We start from the raw sequence: 23,307 nt of genomic DNA on the forward strand, positions 1-23,307 counted from the left end.
GGCAGCTGATGTCTTTGTCTTCACCCCAGACTTAAGTCCTTGGCAGAGAATGAGTGGACTTGGCAAGGGGCAGATCTTAGTGACAGACTCTGGCCTCTGCTAGTGGTTAGGTTGTGCCAAGTTTGAATGTCTGACACCCACTTCTCAGGATGGATTTTACTAGATGATTTAATCTGTCTCTCTAGCTGATCTTCAAATCTTTTCCCTCTATATTTTGAATTCTTGGAATCTTAGTTGTACTAAAGACATGCAGAATTTTGTGATAGCTTGAGAAGTCTTATATGAAGACATTATGACAGCTGGTGTTTCTTCTCTGGATTTTTCTTCTCATACATATTAATTTGAGCCAGAAGGGACTTTAGAGACGATCAAGTACAGATTGCTGACAGTATATGTCAAGTACCACCACTCCACCAAAGAGATTCTGTTAAAAAGGACTTCTGTGCCAAATAAGTGTAAGAAAGGCTGTGTACCCTTTTTTTCTCTTCCTTTTGGAGAATTATGGTGTATATAGGTCTTTAAATAAACCATTTTATTTTATCTAGTAATTCCTAAACAGTAGAATCATAAGCTGTTTAGTATTTTATAGAACATTATTTTCACCAAGCTGTTTAGAAAATCTCCTTTTAGACCTTCATCAGCTCCGTGTTTGCCAGTCCTGTTCTTTCTTTTAAAATTATTCAGGCATCACCTTCTCCGTGGATCTTTCCAGGATTCCCCCCAGATAACTTTAAGGATTGAGATCCACGCCATCCTTGAAACTATTTATGATGTGTTAAAATACTTCTATTATAGTAGAGATGGCATCGTATTTTCTCTATGTGTTAGACTAAGCCCTGGAAGGATAGAGATCCTGTCTTATTTATCTTTTGTTTCTTTATCCCACTTCGTATTTATGTTTGTTGCTGGGCCAGAGCTTACACATAGTAGGCGTGCCAACATTCATTGAATGGAGTGGTTTTCTAGCATTAAAAGCATGGAGAAGAAAAGCTACATTTGTCAGGAAGTCATTCTTCCTCATTCTGAGCATCCCAGTTAACATGCCTTTCCACCAGCTAGAAGGAAGTACTATAGAAATAGTACTAGCTGTTCCGCGGGATTTGAAAGAAATCATTCTCTTAGCAAAGGCTGTAAGAGGGCTTTGTGCTCTAATTCAGCACTATACCCTCTTCTCCATTAATCTGGGAACATTAAAAACAGTCCAAGGGTTTTTATTAACATAGGAGATACTCATCCAAAATGATACATTTTTAACTTTAAACCACTTTTCATAAACTGTGGGAGGCGAATATGTAATAGACCATTTCACCATTTATTAGCTTTGTTCACTTGATCTCTTAGAATACTCAAACTGAGCTGTCACATTGCTTTAAAGATAATTGACGTAGTAAAAATGTAGTCACACACCCATTGGTGAAGGTTTCAAAGAAAAACATACACCAAAGCCTCCATATAACACTGACTTGGAATCTTTTTGATGAAAATCAAAATGGTGAAGGAACAGCCATTTTCCCCCCACAAATACCTGCTTTGTGCTGTGAACTATGTACCAGTGCTCTTAGAGGACAGGACACATTGCTTTGCTGAAAACCTCCCCACAGTGGTGGTGCATGGAGTTCTGATCTACTTTTCTAATGTAGTGTAAAAGCTCAGTACGTGTATGTATGCATCAGTTGTCTCTTAGACATTCTCAACTCTAGATTTGTCAAGTAGTACAAATGGGGAATTCTTGTAAGGAAATACACATTTAGACACATACTGTAAAAAATTAGCATCCTTTTCCTTGCTTACTGATCTGGGTTCAATAATTAAGGAAGAGGATGCTCATATGTCCCACTTTTTCCCCCAAAGGTTTCTAAAGTTTCTCCAAGTATCAAGGACAAACAAAGGAAGGAATAAACAGTGGAATTTTTAGCACTGACTATCAAAAGAATACAGGCCTACAGGATTAAAAGCATTTGAAGCTTTCATGGGTTTTTGTTGAAAAGGAACAAATTAGAAATGGGACTAGATTGGTCTTAAACTCCCTCTATAAACATTAGCTCTCAGAAAAGTTTACATTAAACCTAGTAGATCTTCTAAGTTCGTGGGTGAGAAGAAAATAATAGTGTGAATCTTTTTCCCCAGAAAGATGAGTGGAAGAATTATAGTATTTAGAAATACTGTGAGAAAGGTGCTTACTTTGATGAGTAAGAAAACTATTTTAGAAAAATATTTAGTTCAAGTATTAAACATTCCAGGGACAGCTGCTAACTTTTCAGTCCATTTGTTTTGTCATTGGCAGCAGAAGAGCATTCATTGTTTTTCTGCCATTAAGATTTTCATATACTTTCTGAGAGGATGCATCTTACATAATCACAAAACTCATTTCTGTCCAGTTCTGACCATTTTTACAATTTAGACTTGTCTATATAAATATTACCATAAAATTTCAGTTCATAATTTGTGACAGGTCAGTGAATTTTATTGAACTTGATAAGTCATTATAGAACTGACAACATGTTGGTTTCACCTTAATTTGATTGTTTTCTTCTGTGCCCACACAGGCGGAGTGTTAACTTGAAGAGCTGTCTGCCATCACCTTCTCTGGTTTATCACTTTGAGTGCTTTTTAAAAAATAATATTTTCTGATTTGAAGTTGCTAATCTTCTACTCATCAGTAATGCACATTAGACTGATTTATTTGTGGTATGTTAATAAGTTGAATGTGGTGGCTTTCGATAGAATCTGCCAGCTACCTTTCTAAGAGAATAGGTGTACCAAGGAGTACCTAAATTTTTGCAGTGCTGCTTTATATTCCTTCTGAGACTAGGCAGGTGTTAAGAGGTAACTTAGAAAATCCTTTTGCATTGTATGTTTTTCTTGGTTTATCTGGTTCTCAGTCACAGGAAATACAGGCCCATTAGTTTAATGATGTTTACTCATATATAAGCACATCCATCTGAAAGTCTAGCCTTGATGTTTTACCTTAAATGTGTCAATAACTTTGGAGACTATTAAAGTCTTTGTATATCCAAGTGTTTGTATATTAATTTTACAAGGTTTACTTTTCCTACAAGGAAAATTCATTATCAGATTAACTATTCTGTGAATATTCATGATCAAGAAATCTGCCTTTTAATCATTAAATAGTCTTGAGTAGAATTAAAGAAAAATGCAATTCATAAAAGAAAACAACCTAGAATTTTTTTTCTTCAGTTAATAAGTATGCTCTATTTATCATGTTAGTGTAGTATTTAGTGATTATCAATATTTTATGTACATATTAAAAATATGTTAATGGTGTCTGACTTTGTAGCCCACTGAGTTATATGTAATTACCAATAGAATATTAATATCTGTAGAACATCAATTGTTTTGAATATACTCATACATTTTAGCATACATATAAGAATATATAGTATAGTATAACTGTACAGTAAATACAGTTTTCTTTCTGAGTCATTTAGTTTGAGGCATTTAGTTTATTCCATATACTAGGTCGAAGGTAATTATCAGCAAAAAAATTCCACATAGAGTTGCTACCTTTAAGAATGGTTTGATACTGTCTAGTAGCTCCCTGCCTTTTGTGAACTTCCCATTATGTGTATCTGTACAATGATTGTTAAACCAATCTTTTCCAAATTACTAATTTAGAAGTAGGAAAACCTTTTGTATATTCTTCCTGTTTTCTTTGAAATTCTTTATAAGTCCCAAAGACACTAATTTGTGGTAGAAGTTACGGGTTAAACAGGCTGTGTGTGTCCATTATGTGTGTTGAGTACATCTGTCCAGTGTTATTTCCCAGATCTTTGTTGATTAGAAGTGATAACTAGCTACTCTCACCCCAAATCAATGATTGTTTATCAAGCCCGTGGCATCTAGTGCTCTGGGTGTTTTGTTCACAGCCACAGGACATGCAGGTGGAAAAGGCCCTGCCCTCAAGGCCCTGCACCTTCCTTGTTTAGGTTGGCCTAGGCCAGCTAGTGAGTCAGCATTTGCAGTATGATTATCCATTAATACATTCTCTCGGTTGATTTTGGTTAATTTCACATGTACTCTTCATGTTTCTATACCATATTCTAGATTTCAAAATCCTGTGATTTTTGCTAGAGAATAATTTTAATCTTAAAACTCAAATGGGATATTTTAATAAAAAGTAATCTATGATGTCAGAAAAATTTATTTTTAGTGTATACATGAATTTAGAATAATTTATAAATACAAATCAATCAAAATCACTAAGGTGGTATTAAACTGTCTATAATCATTGTTGATAAGTTATATTACTGTCTTTGTTTTTTGACCTCCATCTTATTTAAGTTTTTATTAGTTAATAGTAATTAACCAGAACATGAGCTTTTAGACAATGAAATTCTGTGCCTGTATCCCTCAAAGGACTAAATAGGAAAGTTTGCACACAATACTAGTATTAACCCCTCCCCAATAAAGATTTCTGTAGTTCAACGTAGCATTATAAAACTGACTAGACCACGGCCTTACCCATGTTAAGAAATCAACAGAGCTGTTGTATGCTAGAGAAAAGATGTTTACTCAGTAAGGGGAAAAGAAAAAAGTAGTTGCTCATTTCTCATGATAAATGAATGGGAGTTGTGCCATCTTTATTTCTCATAGTCAAACATTACTGAGTATAATCTGGAATAAAATCTTTTGGGGACTAATTTTCATAACGTGAGCCATTTTTATATACTACCATTTCTTATGTAAAATTAGATATGTTGTCAGTGTTGCATGACATAAAGATGGAAGAGTTGCCCTTACCAATATTTTATTTAATTCTTCTTGCTCCTGAGAGGAAAAGGCCAGCGGTCACCAATGACAGTATATTTCTGGAGAAATCATCTTATGGGAAAAAAAGAGTTGTTCCAGTATTGAGATACATTTTTTGGCCTCAGATCTAGGTTAATGAATTATAAGTGCTTGTAAATACTGATTTTCCTTTTGCCCTATAGGAAACAAGAGACTGTGGACTCATTCATATCTGAGTTTAAATCCTGTATTTTTCACATATAGACTTTACCATCTTGGACACATAATAACCTCTTTGTCATTTTCTTTTCTGCGTGGGATAGTAAGAGCCCCATCTCATGAGACGTGATTGAGATGACCCATGTGAAACTGTTAGCACAGTGCCCTGTCAGTGGTAAAGGATTGTTAGCCTGTGTTCTTATTTGCTGAAGTCGTTCCTTCTTTTGCCTTTTACCTGGAAACGTAAATTTGAAGGATCCCACAGTGGACTAGTTTTGTTTTGGAAGATAGTTCCTCCCTTGCTCTCCTCTCCCCTTGGTAACAAAGCTTGTGGGTTTTAGTGTGTGAATTCCTGCTGCTATGAGGACTTCACAAATAGGCCTCAGTTGGATGGCTCTGAATTGTGCCTGTCCTAAATAATTCTGTATATTTTCCAGGGTTCCTCGAAATTCCTTGGACACTGATAGAATTGAGAATCTCTCTATATAAAGTTATCTGTAATCTAAAATGTTCTGGAAATCTTTATGTACACTACGGTTAAGCCCCGTAATTTCCAGAAAAGTTTTATATGATCATTATAGAATTTATTACTTCTATTACAGTGAAGCGCCCTACTAATGAATAGAATGTGCTTCTTTAATTCTTACAGTCAAATAGTCACCATTGTAAAAACTTGTTTAAACTTCATGTTCTCATCAAAGAGATATCCACATAGATATCTGATGCTGACTTGTTGTAAAAACAAAGTCAGATTTGACAGTGACCTGCCATACCAATGAAGAGCACAGGCTTCAGTCAGATCCACCAGGATTTGAATCCAGGTCCTGCTGTTTACAAACTGTGTGATTCTGGGCATATATCCCAGCTTCTCCCAGCCTCAGACTGTAATGGTAACGACTTCATAGAGTTGCTGGGAAGGTGAAGTAATTTAGTACATGTAAAGCATCTAATGCCTTGCCTAGCATGTAACATTAACTTTTTCTATTATAAATCTGGCAGTTATTTCTTTGTCATTAACATAATATTTCCATGTTAAAGATGAACCATTTAAGAAATACCTTAAAAATTACAGTAAACTTGGTAGGATTCTATTTTCAAGTGATTATTGAATATCTTCTGTGTGCCAGGATATGTGCTGAATTAGTGTTTTAGTCAGGCTCTTTGAGCGTGCCTGAAAGAGACATTTTAGGGTTTATTTCAGTGCAAAGCAAAGGACCCATGAAGTTTCCTTTATTGCAGCACATGCGTGCAGCCTCTGGAGAACTTGGTTATTCACCACCCAGGGAGGTATAAAAGTAGCTACGATTATCTATCATGGGACTGGTACAACTTTTATGTTTACTTGTATTGCTTCTTCCCTTCTCTCCATCTCTAACTGCATCTTCTGTCTAATTTATCTTCTCCCTTCTGTCTCATTGCTCCTACTTACTACTTTGCTCTTTTTCTCTACTTTTGTGCTATTCTTTCTATAGTGACACTATCTGTGTATCTTGCATTCATACCCCCCCAAAAAAGATCTGCATGCTACAGTAACATCCAGTATAGAGGCTCTTTGGATCAGGGCACATTATTGCCAACTGTGGACTGTAGGGGATGGGTTCAAAGGTATAAAGTGTGGTGTCCTAAACATCAGACACCACCCTTAGAAGGGGACATAGTGATGGCTGGATAGACCCTCTGGCTTCATGTTGGGTGCCTTTTGTGGCCTGTCCAGGACATGTGGCACTGATAATAGAAAAGTAAATAAGATGTTTAACCTGTCCCGGAAGAGTTCCCAATGTGGTGAGGGAAGCAGATATGTAAACAAATACTCCAGTTTATGCTGTATTATAATTAATATCAGCATACGGGGGAGGGAGTGGCTAACTGCTATAGAATGGTGATTGGAAATTCTTTAATGAAGGCATATGAGATGTCAGGATATAAAATCATCTGCAAATGCAGAGAGGTAGGAAAAATCTCGGTGTGCTTAAGGAAATATTTTAGTGTTGTGAGAAGAGGGCATTGGCTGGTATTTAAAGGGCTCTAGGAAGAGGATATAGAACATGATACCAGTGAGGTTAATAGGAATGTTAGAAACAGAACTAGGAAAAAAAAAGCAAGAGTGGGGAGATCTGTAAATGTCAGTCCAGTCAACAGTGGCTGGTGCCAGTGGGTCATGTAAAAGTAGGACCAGGTGGTTTCACTGAGAAGGAGTCATTGAAATATCTTGTTTTTTAGCAGGTAAATTCTGTAAGTCTAGAAAGACTCTAGAACTAAAAACCTAACCTTAGAGGAGAGAGGTTCTTTGAAGCTTCAGGTCAATCACAGTTTTATTCTGAGGAATGTTTAGAAACCAAAAACAGCAAGAAACTTCATGTTTTCTAAATAAACAAGAAAGGAAGATAAAGCTTAATCTGTAACAATGTTTAAATTTTCATATTTATCTGGCTAAAATTTTATTTGTTTATTTTTTCAGTCTTCAAAGCACTCCTAAAATACATGTTTGTTTTGCTAAAATGTCAAATATACAAGCTATTATTTTAGTCAAAATAATAGATATGGTTCTAGACAATAGATAGGGCAGAAATAACTCTCCGAAACACTCATATTTAACTAAAATGAATTGGAGACCCTCTAATCTGGTGATTTTGCAACTATCTGTTTGTGTGTGTGTGTGTGCGTGTGTGTAAAGATGTTTCCTGCTATAGCTATTATATGAATTGGATGACAGATCACTGCTATATATATGTATGCACACATACATATCTGGTAAAAATAAAAACTTTCTATATATCTATGAACTATATGTTAGGATTATTACAAAACAAACTATGTAAGAAAAAACTTTTCTTCCTAGTTTGGGTTCTGTTTCAGAGACAAATGAAACTAAGTAGGTTTGATTTTTTTTTCCCTTATGTGTAGAATAGGATTTGTTGTATATTTCACTGAATCTAGTTGTAAATTGTACCATTACTTTTTATACTATAAAGAAAGGAAGTAAAAACCCTTGCCAATTAAATTACAACATTTAATTGTAAGGGGTATTTAGATTTCAAAGATATTAAAACATGAAAAAATAAACTTTTTAGAATTATATTGAGTTATTACTTATGAAGACATTAGAAAGAACACTTTGATTTATGTTTACAGATTAATTTAGGAACAATGAAAACTGTTCTGAATAACATCTAAATTGCAAATTTAGTCTTAAATACAGAACAATAAAAAGATTAATATGACTACTCATTAAATTTTAAAACTAGGAAGGTCATTAGGGCTGCCAAAGATGTTAATAAATAATCATTCCTTTAATATGTTTTAATGCCTGTTATAAGCCAGACATTGTTAGATGTTGGGTATACAGTGATAAAACGCTGGCATATGCCCTCATGGGGCTTACAGTTGTTGGCGGGGTGGCGGGGGAGGGTTGAAAATTGTAATGAGCACCTTAAAGGAAAAGTGAAAGAATTGAGCTAGGGTACCTAACTGAGATTGGTAATGTCTCAAGGAGTTGAAGAAAAGCTAAAAAAAAGTCCATAGAAATTAATGAGGTGAAAAACAGACAAGTGAGAAACAGTCTGTGCAGAAGCCGAGCAGGAAGGAGAGTTTTTCAGGCAGTGAAAGAAAAAGATTCTGGGAGGTGGAGGAGTAAAGGGGTGTCCTGGATAACTTCAGTTGAGGTAAGAGCAGATGGTGTAGGGCCTCATAGGCCATGTTTAACCTTTTTGGATTTTTTTTAGTCTAAGTCCAGGGGGAAGCCATCTGAGCGTTTTAATGGAGGAAGTGACCATGGGTGCTCTGTAAAGCTTGAATTGGATAGGAGTAAGATTCAAAGTGAAGAGGCCCTCTTAGGAGTCTGTTGCTTAGTTCAGACCAGCTAAGCTGGCAACTTGGGGAGTTGTAAAAAGATATACATTTTCTTGAAGATAATTTGCCATTATTATCAAAAGTCTTAGTTAATATACCAAAAAGTGTACATTTTGACCCAGCAATTCCATTTCAGAGCACTTATTCTAAAGAAATAATCTTAGATGTGTGCAGAAATTGAGCTCCTAGTATGCTTATTCCACATTATTTATAATAAGAAATTGGTTTAAAAGATTATATTATTTTCATACAAGTTGCAGTGAAAGAGGCAAGTGATGCTGACTTTAAGGAGGCCACATCATCCAGGAAGATTTGTTTTGACAAGGAGAGTTCTCTACCTGTTTGGATGGATGAGTTCTCTATGTGTTTAGGTGGGTGCCAGGAAGAGACACACTGAAAATAAAGAATGGAAAAGAGATACTCAGTGAAACAATCCTGGGGAAGGAGAGACATCTCTGAGAAGATAATCACCCTTGTTAGGGAGTGCAGGAGCTCCTGGTGTGAAAGTGCACACTAGTTCTACAGTGTGACTTACTTTTGAGAACTAGCCTGGGAACCTAGCCTCGTCTTGCACCATTGTTACTGTGGGGAAAGTGTTTGCTTTTCAAACTAGAGAGTTGTAAGCAAATTTTTGGTGTGCAATTAGCCAATAAATTCGATTGCCTATAAATTTGAATTTCCTTGGATAATTATTGACAGAGCAGGATGAATTTTGGGGAACACATTTCTCTCACACTCTCCCCTCCACCCTCCCTTTCCCTTCTCCCTTCTTATTTCCCTCCCTTCCTCTTCTCTCCTCTTTTTTTCCCTTTCCTTTCCATTTTCTTTTCATTTGCTTTCTTTTGTTTACCTTTTTCTTCTCATATTGCCTCTTTCTTTGTGACAGCTTTTTATACCTGTGTGGTGGAAATATCCTACATGGTTTTAATGCCCATTTGCAAGTTTCAAATGTTCTGTACTCTTCACATTCCTAAAAATATCTAGGCCAATCTCTAGCACAGAGGTATTTAACATATTGGTTTTCACTGCCTAACAGTATTGATGCTGCAGTAAAACCAGTTAACCCTTTCTTTTCTTGTGCATATTTAGTTTTAAGTAGGTTTTTTTGCTGGTTCCCTGAAGATACCGCTGCTTTGTAGTTATGATTAGATGGAAAATTCCTAGAAGAGTTTGAATTTGATTTAGTAAGCTTATGGTTATCATCTTTGGTATTTCCTTGGGTATTTCCTTTTCTTATCAGTGTAGAAAATTAGTTTGTAGCTTTATAGAATTTCCGAAATAGTTACTGAAGTTAGCTTAGTATTTTTTAAATTATTACTTCTCCCAGAGTGCAATTGCTTTGTTTCCTTACAAACCAGGTTTTAAAAGCCATGCATATGCATATTGTTTGTTATATACATCCACATGTGGGTGGATATGAGTGTACTGTATATGGAATACCCCAAATACTTTGTCATGGGATTATTCTGAGAATAGAATTTAATCTGTTAGGCTTTGAAAAAAAAGGGATCATAGAATATGTGATTAAGTTTCACTTAGTTTATTAAATATTTAGCTTATTTCAGAAAATAAGCATATCTACCAGATTCTATTTATATTGACCTAAATTACTGGATATTCTGGGATAAAGAAAATACTAAATATCTGAGTGTGTTATAGTAGTGGTGTCATTAGAAACAGCACAGTCTCCATGAACGTATTTGTTAATGTAATGCTTCATGTCTTAGGATCCATTTTGTTAGCTACCTGGAAACAAAGGTCTGCATTAATATTAATGTGCCTGCACCTTCTAAATGGAACATTCTTTTTAAAGGCATTATTAAACTCAACTTGTTATCAGGCAACATTCAACACTATCCACGTTATAGATTCGACGATGGTATAATATATGTTTCGCAGTGGTATTTTCTTTCATACCTTGCTTAAATTTGAAGTTTTTAGCAGTTATCTTTTTAGTCACATGTCCATGGAAAGTATAAAATAGAACCATATTGTTCTATTTGTTCTTGTAAGTTATTTTTCATATGTAAATTTCATTCTCCTTGTTCTCCTTCCATTGTAGTCGTGAGATGGAGAATAAGGAAACTCTCAAGGGTTTGCACAAGATGGATGATCGCCCAGAAGAACGAATGATCAGGGAGAAACTGAAGGCAACCTGTATGCCAGCCTGGAAGCACGAATGGCTGGAAAGGAGAAATAAGAGAGGCCCTGTGGTGAGTGGCTGTGGGTGACCTGCTATAAGGAAGAAAGCATAGGAGGAAATAGAAAATTAAGCATAAATAGATCCTCTTGTAAGCTTTTTGTTTTCCTCTTCATTTTAAATTCAGTAGTTTATTTGCTTGATATTCTAGCCACTTGGAACAAAACATAGGTGAAACTATGCTCATTAAGCAACTTAAACCTTTCTAAAAAAAAAAAGCTGGTTGGTTGTATGGAGAGGTAATGCTTAAAGCAACACTGCCCTCTAATGTCAGTATCTAAAAATCCTTTTATTGGAGATTTATATTGTACTTAAAACTTTAAAAGGAAAGGCAATTCTTAATTTTTATTTTGATGTTTTATCTCTAAGGTGGGATCCAAGGATCTTAATTCCAGAAATCTTCCAGGAAAACAGAAAAAATTAAATAGACTCATGGGTTTGAGATAAGTTAAAGAGACGCCTGGAATATCGGGAAAGAAAACCTAGATTTCTACATTAGGAAAGGCAGGCATACTTTATCCTTTGCCATGGTTTTTCTCTTTTAAAGTACAGACAGACCTTAGAGATATTGCGGTTTGGTTCCAGACCACTGCAGTGAAGCGAGTATACAATGAAGTGCGTCATAACTTTTTTGCTGGTGAAGGGTCTTGCCTTCAATTTGTAAAAAACGTAACATCCATGAAATGCAGTAAAGCAAAGTGCAGTGAAATGAGATATGCTTATATATGAAATCTGTGAAATGTGCTTCTTCATTCTTATAAAGGCAGAAGTAGATCTCAGTTCTACAGCGGCCCAGTACCAATCTGTATCACAAGTTTTTGGTTTTTTGTTTGTTCTTTATAAACAGAGATGACAATTTAAGATTCATTAGATCTGTTTGTGTGTATCTGGGAGCAAGGGGAAGTGAATCATAAAAGTTACTGAGCAAACCACTCATTTGATATTTGAAACCCCTAAACTACACCACTGCCGAGTGATTATCTCACCCTGTATTCATCCCATATGCCCATTTAAGTTTAAACTTAATTAAACATGAATAAAAGTAAAAATTTAGTTCCTCAGTCACACTAGCCACATTTCAAATGCTCAGTAGCCATAGGTGGCTAGTGGCTTCTGTAACTGGGCAGTGCAGTTATAGAACATTTTTGTCTCAGAAAGTTCTGTTAAATGTCTAACACTGACTAGCCTCTTAAATATCTCAAAAACCTCTGAGATTCTGTATATCCCTCATTGTTTGCTGAAATTTATCTTGCACATTCTACCCTCTGGTTCCAACCTATGGAGCTAATTTTTCCTTTAGATACCAGATTTTTTAGCTGCCACATTACCCATGAGTCCTTTCTTTTCCAGCAGTACCTCCACACTTCTTCCATTTATTCCTCATGTGAAGTAGATCTCACCATTTTAGTAATCATATTAGAGGATGAAGATAAAGAAATTAAAGATTTATTTTAGAAAGTTCTGTTGAAACATTTCATAGAAGGTGGCAAATTTTTACCTAATTAATATAAAGAAGAACTTCTGAACAATTAAAGCCATCTGAAATTTGAATATGTTGCTTTCTGGAGTTCCTTGAGCTGGTAGAGAGTCTTAAGTATTTTGAGAATAACAGAGCAGAAATTACAACTTTTTAAAAAGAAGCCAACTATTTATCCTTTATTATGTTTGAACTAACATCTAAGACCAAATTTTATTTTAACTCACTGTCCGCTTTCCAGCAAATACTTAAGTACCTTATCTGTGTATAGGACAGGAGTGAAGAGGGAAGAGATGTGAAGAGTAAGGCAACACATGGTCCTTAAGCTTCTTCTACCACCATACATGTTATAATTTACAGATTTTATATTATCCATAAGAAGTTTATAGTCTACCTGGAAGTTATGATTTTGTTTGTTACTATGTTTTATGATATATCAAATCTTCCTTAAAACGTTAGAGGTGTAAATAATCTCCAACAGTATAAATATGATTAATGCACAATAAATAAAAATAAAATAAGGCATGAAATATCACAAAGCAGTTCGTGACTATGAACCAAATATGTTGGGTGGGCAGAAGAGCAGTAATGACTTAGCAGTGAGGAAGAATGCCAGGCTGGTAGAGTTAAGGGAGATTCCGTAAAAGGTAGGATTTTAACGGAGCTGTAAAAGATGGGCACTTTTTCACTGGGTGAAGGTATGCTGTCTGGAGTGCTGCAGGCTGGAGATGTGGATTAAGAGGAAGAGTGTGAGTGAAAGCCCATGATGAGGAGAGGTTAGGCATGTGGTAGGCACAGCTACTGGCTGGTAGAGCAGGAGTAGTGGGAGAAAGGCCAAAAAGGTCTGCTGAACTTTAACTACTAAGGCTACAGTTTGGCCTTTTGGTCAGAGCTAGATTAGGTCTGAAAGCCCTAATCATTAGAAGTATCACATCTTATAAACTGCATTTCTGCTTGAAAGGTGATCTTTAAACTTGGGGATTCGTTTGGTGTTTCTGAAATACATGTCTAAAACTATTGTACTTCAACAGTGCCAAGAACAAAGCAAGCAAAATGGTTTTATATTAATTAGTCAGACTATCGGAATACTTCAAATTATGCCCAGTATTGTTTTCAATTCTTGCATTTTTTCAATACAAATGAAAAAGAAAACATCTACTTCAATGTAGTTGAAATTAACTATAGAAGTTGTAAGTGCTTATTTTTCACATTTGTTTTCTAACCTTTGTTGATTTTGAATGTTAAATGATTTTAGGGCATGTAATAACATAACACCAGGTTCTAAAATTACGTATGATAACATTTTAACTAGTGCTTTAGCCTAAATGACAAATCTGTGTGGGAAAAACAGTCTTACATTTATGGCTTAAAGTAATACTAAATAAAAGTTGACATATTGTCTCATATTTATATAATGCATAATAAAACTCACTGAGTTCATTTCTTAAGCTGTTTTGTTCAAATTTACTTATTTTTTTTTGTATTTTTAAATAATCAAAGTATTGGAATTTTAATTTAGGTGGTAAAACCAATCCCTATTAAAGGAGATGGATCTGAAATTAATAACTTGGCAACTGAGTCTCAAGGAGAGGGCCAGGCGAGTACCACTTCACCAGCTCCCAAAGGCCGACGCAGTCCTTCCCCTGGCAGCTCCCCATCAGGTCGCACAGTGAAACCAGACTCTCCAGGAGTAAGGAGAAAAAGAGTTTCCCCCGTGCCAGTAAGTTAATATTTTAATAAATACGTTAAGTTTCTACAACTTTTAGACTCATTTATAACAGAAAAGATTGGCTTGCCCTCTGTTAGAGCGGCAGTTCTCAAAGTATGTGTGGTCTACAGACCCTGTGAGGGAGAGAGAGAGGGCAGGTCTTGAAACCCTTTCTGTGGATCCATTAGGTCAAAACTAATTTTGTAATAAAACTGAGATGTTATTTGCCTCTTTCATTGCATTGACATTTACAATGGTGAGTAAAGTTTCTGGTGCATTCACCTGAATTAAAGTTATGACAGTGGAAATTATATTCTTCATTTGGGTATTTGGCAGACATTTTGCTTAAGATGAATTAAGTGAGACTCACTTCAAGGCAAACAATTGAAAATTTTTTTTACAAGTGGTAAAATTTGAGATTTCAAGCAAAAATTAGAATTTTGGAAAACTCATTCCACCACCGTAAGCTTGATAGTTTCCAAAACTTAGACTTTTAAAATAAGATCAGTGATAATATCAAATGTGATTTTTTTTTCACATAATGCAAAATGAAATGTGTGAACATTTGGAAGATCTGCATAAATTAGTGAGCCAGCATTCTTCAAATGACCAATACATGATGAAACAAAATCATTCTTGGGTAAATGATCCATTCAAAGTGTGTAAGATACGTATCTGGATTTTAATATAACAGTAGGAAAAGTCTGTTGATATGGTTTCAGCTTCCACACTACAGCCTCCTGTAAGAAACCATTTCTTTGGTGTCATATCAAAAAGAAAATAATAATTTGAAAAAGCTATTAAAATACCTTTTCCAGCTACATGTCTGTGTGAGGCCAGATTTTCTTCATATACTCTAACCAAAACATCCTATCATAGCAGATTAAACATAGAAGCATCAGTGAGAATCCAGATGTCTTCTATATTAAGTCAGACATCAGAGAGATTTGCAAAAAGATAGGTGCGAACTTTATGATAGAGACTTCTAGTGACAGAAATGCAAGTTAAAACACCTTCTCACCTTGAAAAGCAAAGTAGTGAATAGGAAAATGACTGTGATAGTGACCACAAGGGGGAGTTTTGGTTTTCCTCAGATCTGAGGTGGTTAAAGCATATAAATCCTTCAAAGAGTAAATTTTAAGTACATTTTTTTACAGTGAAGCCAAAGATACCCAACAGTATTTATTGGCTTTATATTGACACACCTTTAAATTAACTTTTTTAAAACTTAAAATCAGTTATTTATTCTCTCATGAATCTGCAAATTGGGCAGGACTCAACAGGAGTGGCTTATGTCTGACCCCCATGGCATCTGCTGAAGCTGGAATATCCAAGACTGCTTCTTCACTCACAGTCTGGTTCTTCAGCTGGGATGCTAGACAGTTAGGGGCTGTTGGTATCTCTTCCTGATAGCAAGGAAGTTGGGTTGCAACAAGTATTTCAAGTTAGTAGGGAACATGGAACAGATTCTCTCTCATAGCCCTCAGAAAGAACCCTGCTGACACCTTGATTGCGGACTTCGAGCCTCTCAAATTCTAGGATAATAAATTTCTGTTAAGCACCACCCCCCCAAAAAAAAGTATTTCAAGAGGTCAAGTCCCAACATAGAAGCTTTTGTGAAGCCACCACTTGCATCATGTTTGCTATTGTCTTATTGCTCGAAGCTTAGTTACATGCCCAATCCAGAATCAGTGGTAGGGATATAAATACTGGGAGGTGTAGTTCATGAGAGCAATCAAAGTAAAAGTCTACCACAAGTATATACAGAATTGCCTCTCTCCCTTGCCTCCCACCTACTTTGGATATATGCTAGATAGTTACCCTTGCATTCTTTTTAACAGATACACAGCATTTTATCACCTGCATAAATCATAGTTTAAATGAACTACATACTAATAGACATTTATATTCCTTTTTAACCTTTCATTACTAAAAATAATGATACAAAAATATTTTTATGTATATATCATTTTGCACATCTGAGCATATCCACAGTCTGAATGCTTAGCAGGTCAAATAGCATGTGCATGTATTCTCGTTTTTGTTTCTAGTTGTTTTTTCTTTCTTTTTTTAAGTAACTGCTCATTTAAAAAATAACAGCTTTATTGAGAGATAATTCACATACTATATAATTCACCTGTCTAAATTAAAGTTTGGATTTTGGTATATTGATAGAGTTGTACCCATCACTATAAATTTGAAAACATTTTCATCATTCCAGAAAGAAAACCCAGACCAATTAACAGTTTCTTCCTAGCCCTAGGCAACCACAGATCTGCTTTCTGATTTCATATATATTTATTTATTCTGGACATTGCATATAAATGGAATCATATAATATGTATGGTCCTTTGTGATTGGCTCCTTTCACTTAGCATCATGTTTTCCAGGTTCTACCGTGGTATAACTTCTATCAGTATCCCATTCACTTTTAATTGTAGAATAATCTATTATATGAATATATACATTTTATTTATTCGGTTGATGGACATTTGAGTTATTTCCAATTTTTGGCTATTATGAATAATGCTGCTGTAAACATTTGTGTACAAGTTTTTGTGTGGACATAACTTTTCATTTCCCTCAGGTTTACACCTAGGAGTGGAATTGCGGGTCATGTGTTTTCCAAAGCATCTGCACCATTTTACATTCCCACAAGTACTTTATGAGACTATTCGCTGCTTCATGTTCTCTTCAACATTTATTATTTTTAACTAATCAGTTAGGTATCAGAAAGAACTGGAATTTCTATTGGGCACTGATAGAAAGACCAAGTTTTGGAGTGAGAGGGACATATGGCACCCTCACCACAGGAGAGTTTTTGTCAGCCTCCAGTGAGAAATGTCTTAATCTGGGAAGAGTCATTTGCCATTAGTTTTCTACATAGTGTACCATGGGAAGAATTCCATGGTGGTTTTTGTAAATTACCAGTTACAAAACAGAATTTAGTAGCACCTTAAGTGGAAGCCAGGAAATCAGATGTTTAAATTTTATCACTGGAAATAAGTCGTTTTGCCTGCTTATGAGGTGAATTTTTTATGCTTTTTATTTTGGTTTACATAATATTTTTCAAAAAACTCAGATATTTATAATGAATATTACCATATGGTTATCTTTCTCAACCAGATTTATCATTAGTTTTAGGGAAGACTAGAATTTTAGAAGTTTACTCATAAGTGTCAGACAAAGCACTTGCAAAATACATTTTGTTATATATTTTATTTATTTTACATCATATATTGAGGTATTTTTTCAGAACATAAAATGCTGCATGGCTGTCTAGTATTACTTTTTGAGGTAATAAAAAAAACAATATTGTGAAGTTTCAGAGTGGGAGAATCACACCACCTCGAAGAGCCCCTTCACCAGATGGCTTCTCACCATACAGCCCTGAGGAAACAAACCGCCGTGTAAACAAAGTGATGCGGGCCAGGCTGTATTTACTGCAGCAAATAGGACCCAACTCTTTCCTGATTGGAGGAGATAGTCCAGACAATAAATACCGGGTGTTTATTGGGCCTCAGGTAGGACTCGTCACCGTTTTATATTTTATTAGTATTTGGTACTAACTCAAATCGATTCTATAATACTCTTAAATTTAGGTCAGTTAATTCTCTTTAGTAAACTAAATTTCAAATATATTTTGGGCTAATAAACATTTTTAATGTATTTATGAAGGTTTTTACCATGACTTAATAAACTTTAGAATAAAAATTTGATGTTTAATAAATTCATTAAAAACAAGCTGTAGACTTTTCTTGCATATTCTTATTAATATATAAAGATAACGAAGCAAATTAATAGAAACTAGTATATTCGGTATATTTGGAAATATAAAAAAGTGATAGACTAAGGAATTCTAATAGAACCACATAACTCATAAGTTTTTTGTTTGCTTGTTTTTTAAACTTTTTAGAACTGCAGCTGTGGGCGTGGAACATTTTGTATTCATCTGTTATTCGTAATGCTCCGAGTATTTCAACTAGAACCTTCGGACCCAATGTTATGGAGAAAAACTTTAAAGAATTTTGAGGTAATTTTAAATAAATGCTTTAGAGTAAAATTGTCAACAAATTTTTATGGTATATTTCTAAAATTTTTTTCCATGATTTCTGCATCTAAAAAACAGTGGTCATTTTGAAGGTATATAAGAATTGTTTAATGCTTATAAATAGTTCTCTTATAGCCCATTGACAAATTAAGTCTTTTCTTCTAGACTGAAGAACAAGTAAACACAGACCTGTAAAAATATTGCCCTTAGTAAGCTGTATGTATTCTTAGTTTTCAAGTTCTTAAATTGCCTTTATGAAAAACTTTTGAAATAAAAGACAAATAACTCAACCGCTAGAACTCTGTGTGTATATTATGGCACAAATATCATTGTTACTGTCTCTTTTCAATGTTAGGTTGAGAGTTTGTTCCAGAAATATCACAGTAGGCGTAGCTCAAGGATCAAAGCTCCATCTCGTAACACCATCCAGAAGTTTGTTTCACGCATGTCAAATTCTCATACATTGTCATCATCTAGTACTTCTACATCTAGTTCAGAAAACAGGTTAGTACTTTTTAAGAAATTAAAAGCATTAATCTGGTGTTACTTTTTAATTTTAGGGGTAATTTTTTATATCTACTTGCTAATTTGCTCTAAAATGATTTAACTTGCACCTTGGCTTTCAAGTTTAAATCAAGGGTAAAAAGTATTAAAGGTCATCTGAGAGAGTGTGTGTGTGTGTGTGTGTGTGTGTGTGTGTGTGTACACAAACACTCCCTCTCATATATATATGTGGACATTTTGTCCTGAAAACAGTGTTGGTACCTTATATATCAGAATATTAAAAAAATGTTAAAGGTATATAATAAGTGATTGTTATTTATCAATCATTACTTTGTGTCAGGCATCTAATAGTGTCTAATTTTGTTTTTACAACATCATCAGGTAGGTTTTATCACTGTTTTGCAGAGAATGACACTGAAGCTGTGTAAAGAATATATCTATAGTTCTTTTATAAACAGAAGGCAAAGTGGTTTCCCCAGATTACTTTCAAATACAGGGTTACACATCACTGCTTCTTTCATAGATACTTTAGGGCAGCAGTCCCCAATTTTTTTGGCACCAGGGACTGGTGCTCCTATGAGAATCTAATGCCTGATGATCTGAGGAGGAGGTGAGGTGGTGATGCTAGTGCTGGGGAGTGGCTGCAAATACAAATGAAGCTTCGCTTGCCTGCTCCTTACCTTCTGCTGTGCAGCCCAGTTCCTAACAGGCCATAGACCAGTACCAGTCTGTGGCCCAGGGGTTTGGGACCCCTGTTTTAGGGAATCCTCATTATAGGCCATTGCACCTCTGAGGACATAAGTATGATCTTCTAAGCAAATAGACTCATCAATTGTAATTAAAGATACAGAAGCTGTTAATCACAGTTGTTACTTAAAATCTACAGTGCTTCTCAATCTTTTCTATTGCCTAGTTGTTGATAAGAATGAATTCATAACCCTGAAGGATCTGAGATGTATCCCAAAATGACAGGTGTGAAAAATTTTTCAAGTCCCTAGTGTGTGTCATGCATGTGCTGTTAAGTCAGTTCTGACTCCTGGTGACCCTATGAATGCGTGATATCCATAATGTCTTGTACTCAACATTCCTGCTCATCTCCTATAGAATCATGCCTATGGCCTCTCTTATGGGGTCAGCATCATTATAATTTCCAGCCTACTTCAGTTCATGCTTCTTACATTCCATGTTGTGTGCTGTGCAGCATCGTACTTTCTTTTTGCCTTTGTGTATATCCGCTACTACACATCCTTCCCATTTTGGTCTAGTTATGTCATTAGCAAACAGTGCGATTCATACTTAATCTCTGCTCCTCCCCTTTTGGAGTGGTTTTAGACAAGGGAGTGTCATCTTTTAGTACTATCTCATATTTTATTTTGGACTGTCTCATCACAGGGGTTTCACAGTAAAACAAAAAGGAAAAAAAATAATAAGAAAATGCAGCAGTGGTTTACCATTGCCTTCTGCTACATAGTGTGTGGGTCTCTAGTATTAAAAAATTCATGTGAATTTTATGTTTCTAAGATTTCTTTACTGGTTTTATTAATTGCTTTCTTCATTGGTTTTAATGAGATTTTTAAATCACTCCAGAAAGGAGAGCTGCTTCTCTTACAAAGGCATCGCCTATATGTTCCCAAAGTACCCTAGTTTGAGAAGCATTGGTCTAAGTGATTAAGTCCCGTCTCCATCCCATCAGTCTTTTAAGTACTGTAACTACTTCAAAATTCATGAAGAATAGAAAGTGATATCTTGACAAAGGCCTGGTGAAGAAAAGAATTAAGTTGGAAAAAGTAAATGTTTGAATTTTCTTATTTTTGATTAAGTGAATAAGTTTGGGGGGACATTAGAGTTTTTCTCTTTCATACTGTTCAATAATAAATAAAGCCAAATAAAATCAGGCAGCTCATTTAAGCAAAGGCGGAACCAGAACCTGAGTATCTTGACTTCTAGTTCAAGGATTTTTCTCTTACCCCATGTCTCTTCTAATTAGAATGAAAAAATGAGCTTTATTTCTTAAGCTTCCTGCCCAAAACTTTTTTAGAGCCTTTCTTCTTTTGTTGGACATTGCTGTAGTTTTATGTTTTGGAAAACAAATAACAAATGCTTAAACCAGATACCAAAGTTAAAATAGAAAGTTTCTCTCTAAGGCGAAGAAAGGTACCTTCCAGATACAGGCTGGCCATAATTTGAGGAAGGGAGGGCTGTTATTGGTTCATTTGGATTAGTGTATCCATGGGGGAAAACCACAGAAGATGTAATCTTGATATACTGAGATTATACTTTGTAAGTAAGTAAGTTAATATTTTTCATGTAATCTCAAAAAGAATTTATCTAGATATCTGGTTGCATTGTATTAATTTTAAATGGTATATAAGAAACATTAAAAAAACAGAATGGGAACAAATTGAATATACTTACAAGAAATAATTAACAAAACCTTACCAAAAAAATAAAAGCTGCAAACAGGAACTTAGAGTTCTAATACATGAATGGGCAAAGAACATAAAGAGAATATGCACAAAAGAAGAATTTCAAGGGCTTAACAGACATGAAAATTGTCCAGGCAACCTAATAACTACAGAAATGCTCATTTAAAAAAAAAAGATTCCAGATTTTACAGAATTAGTGGAGACTTGTAATGAGCCAATTGAGTTATTGTAAGGATATGCCTCATTGTATGTGGTATAGCCTTTCTGGAAAAACATAAAGTGGCTTTTTAAAATGTTTATATTCATTGATCCAGTAAGTGTACTTTTTTTTTTAAGAAAATTTTAATCCGAGAAATGCACAAAACTTACGTATATGGCTGTTTCTTGCAGTATTATGGTGAAATATTTTGAACACCTTAAATATCCAGCAAGTGAATGGTTAAAGTATGCCCATATTGTGCAGCCATTAAAATTATACTTTTGAAGAATGTTGAATGGCGTGAAAAAAAATCCAGGTTATAATGCTATACGTTATGCATGAACCCAGTTTTTATATAGAAAAGGTATTATAGGTGCATAAATATTGGAATGAGTAAAAACTGTAATGGTTATTAATAGATTGTGTTGTTCCAGGGGACTTTTTTACACTCTAAATACTTTGGGCTTTGAGGGCCAATGGGTCTCTGTCATAACTACTCAGTTCTACCCTTGTAGCTGAAGTAGCCATAGATGATATGTTAATTAATGGGCATGACTGTATTTCAGTAAAATTTTATTTACAGAAGTGGGCCACGTGCAATTTGATCCCTTTGTTGTTTGGTGATCCCTGCTCTCTACTAGCTCAGGCTTTCCCCAGGACCCAATATTATACTCAAATGATTTTAATTCTGGAAAAACTGTGATAAAAAGAAAATCTGAAATATCAAAAAAGTGGGCACAAAGTTGTTTCAAATGGTTTCTTAAAATGTGAAAATATGGAAATAATTCGAATATTCAACAATAAGCGGATGCTTAAATAGTTAGGATCTGTTTAGTCAGTGGAATATTATACTGCTATTAAAAATTATGAAGACTTTAACAAGTGAATTTTTTATAAAAAATTTTAAGAATATGTACATGTATATAGATAAACGATCTGAATGATGTTTATAAAATATGTACTTGGAAAAAAGATGGACAGAAAATATCCCAGAACGGAATTTTTATGTCGGAAAGGCATTTAAGTAATAAGTTGCACTTACAATTTGGCTAAATTGTGGAGCTTTTAGTGTAATTTTGGTGTAATTATTTGAAAAGTTAGCTGACCTTGGATCATGTTTGCCATTAATATTTTTATTGTAGATTGTTGTATAAATCATTTCTGTAATGTTCCTGGTAATTTTTATCATTAATACGTGCATATTTTGATAGCTTTTCCCCATTCCACATAGTTAAATAATTATGAAAAGAGTTAAAAAGGTGGGGCAGATAATTAAGAAGGAAAGAATCAGCAGTGTGCCTTCATCTGGGGAATCACGCATTGTGACTTTGCTAAACTATTTGTAGCTTTCAGGAAATTTTGCAGAACTGCTATTTTGCTGTCAGTCACTCAAACCTGTTCCTCAGGAATTATAGCTTAAGATAATGGAAGTATAATATTGGGTCCTGGGGAAAGCCTGAGCTAGTAGAGACTCTGGAATTTGTAGGGGTAGATAGGTTATGGAATAGTCTTCTCAAATTAAAGCCTAATGATAGATCTACCATAAACTGATTTTATGATCTTGGGCAACTTAAAGATCCCAGAGCCTTGACTTTATGTTGCAATGGAAATATTATTATTGATTTTAAAAGCTGCTTATCACATCATGAAGGTTCAAACAAATATTTGTAAAATAGAAAACAAAACCCCTCTCTCCAGTCTGAGTATGTACATTTAGTATTTTAAGAAATAGTAGCAAATTCTTTTCCAAAAATTTCAGTTTTTACTCCCGCCAGCAGTATGTATGATAACTTGTTTTCCTATGCCGTTATCAGGGCCAGATGTTATCAGCCTATTTCATTTTTGTCTATCAGACTATCAGAAAAAAAAGACAAAATGGCTTCATTAATTTTAATATGCATTTTGTACTGTTTTCAAGTTTATTG

General features: G+C 34.8%; 1 protein-coding gene across 5 annotated transcripts in view; it reads left to right on the forward strand.

The window, feature by feature from the left end:
• MAP3K1 (mitogen-activated protein kinase kinase kinase 1) overlaps nt 1-23,307 on the forward strand; it is a 73,349-nt gene that overhangs the window by 25,663 nt on the left and 24,379 nt on the right. For all 5 annotated transcript variants that reach the window (XM_039869968.1, XM_039869964.1, XM_039869965.1 and 2 more), the window contains 5 exons: nt 10,880-11,030; nt 14,014-14,214; nt 17,526-17,726; nt 18,119-18,235; nt 18,609-18,757. In XM_039869968.1, the coding sequence (XP_039725902.1) occupies nt 10,887-11,030; nt 14,014-14,214; nt 17,526-17,726; nt 18,119-18,235; nt 18,609-18,757 (812 nt within the window). In that variant the 5' untranslated portion in view covers nt 10,880-10,886. The remainder of the gene's footprint in view (nt 1-10,879; nt 11,031-14,013; nt 14,215-17,525; nt 17,727-18,118; nt 18,236-18,608; nt 18,758-23,307) is intronic.

The sequence above is a fragment of the Pteropus medius genome, unplaced genomic scaffold (genome assembly GCF_902729225.1).
Source record: "Pteropus medius unplaced genomic scaffold, Ma_sr-lr_union100, whole genome shotgun sequence".
Taxonomy (NCBI): domain Eukaryota; kingdom Metazoa; phylum Chordata; class Mammalia; order Chiroptera; family Pteropodidae; genus Pteropus; species Pteropus medius.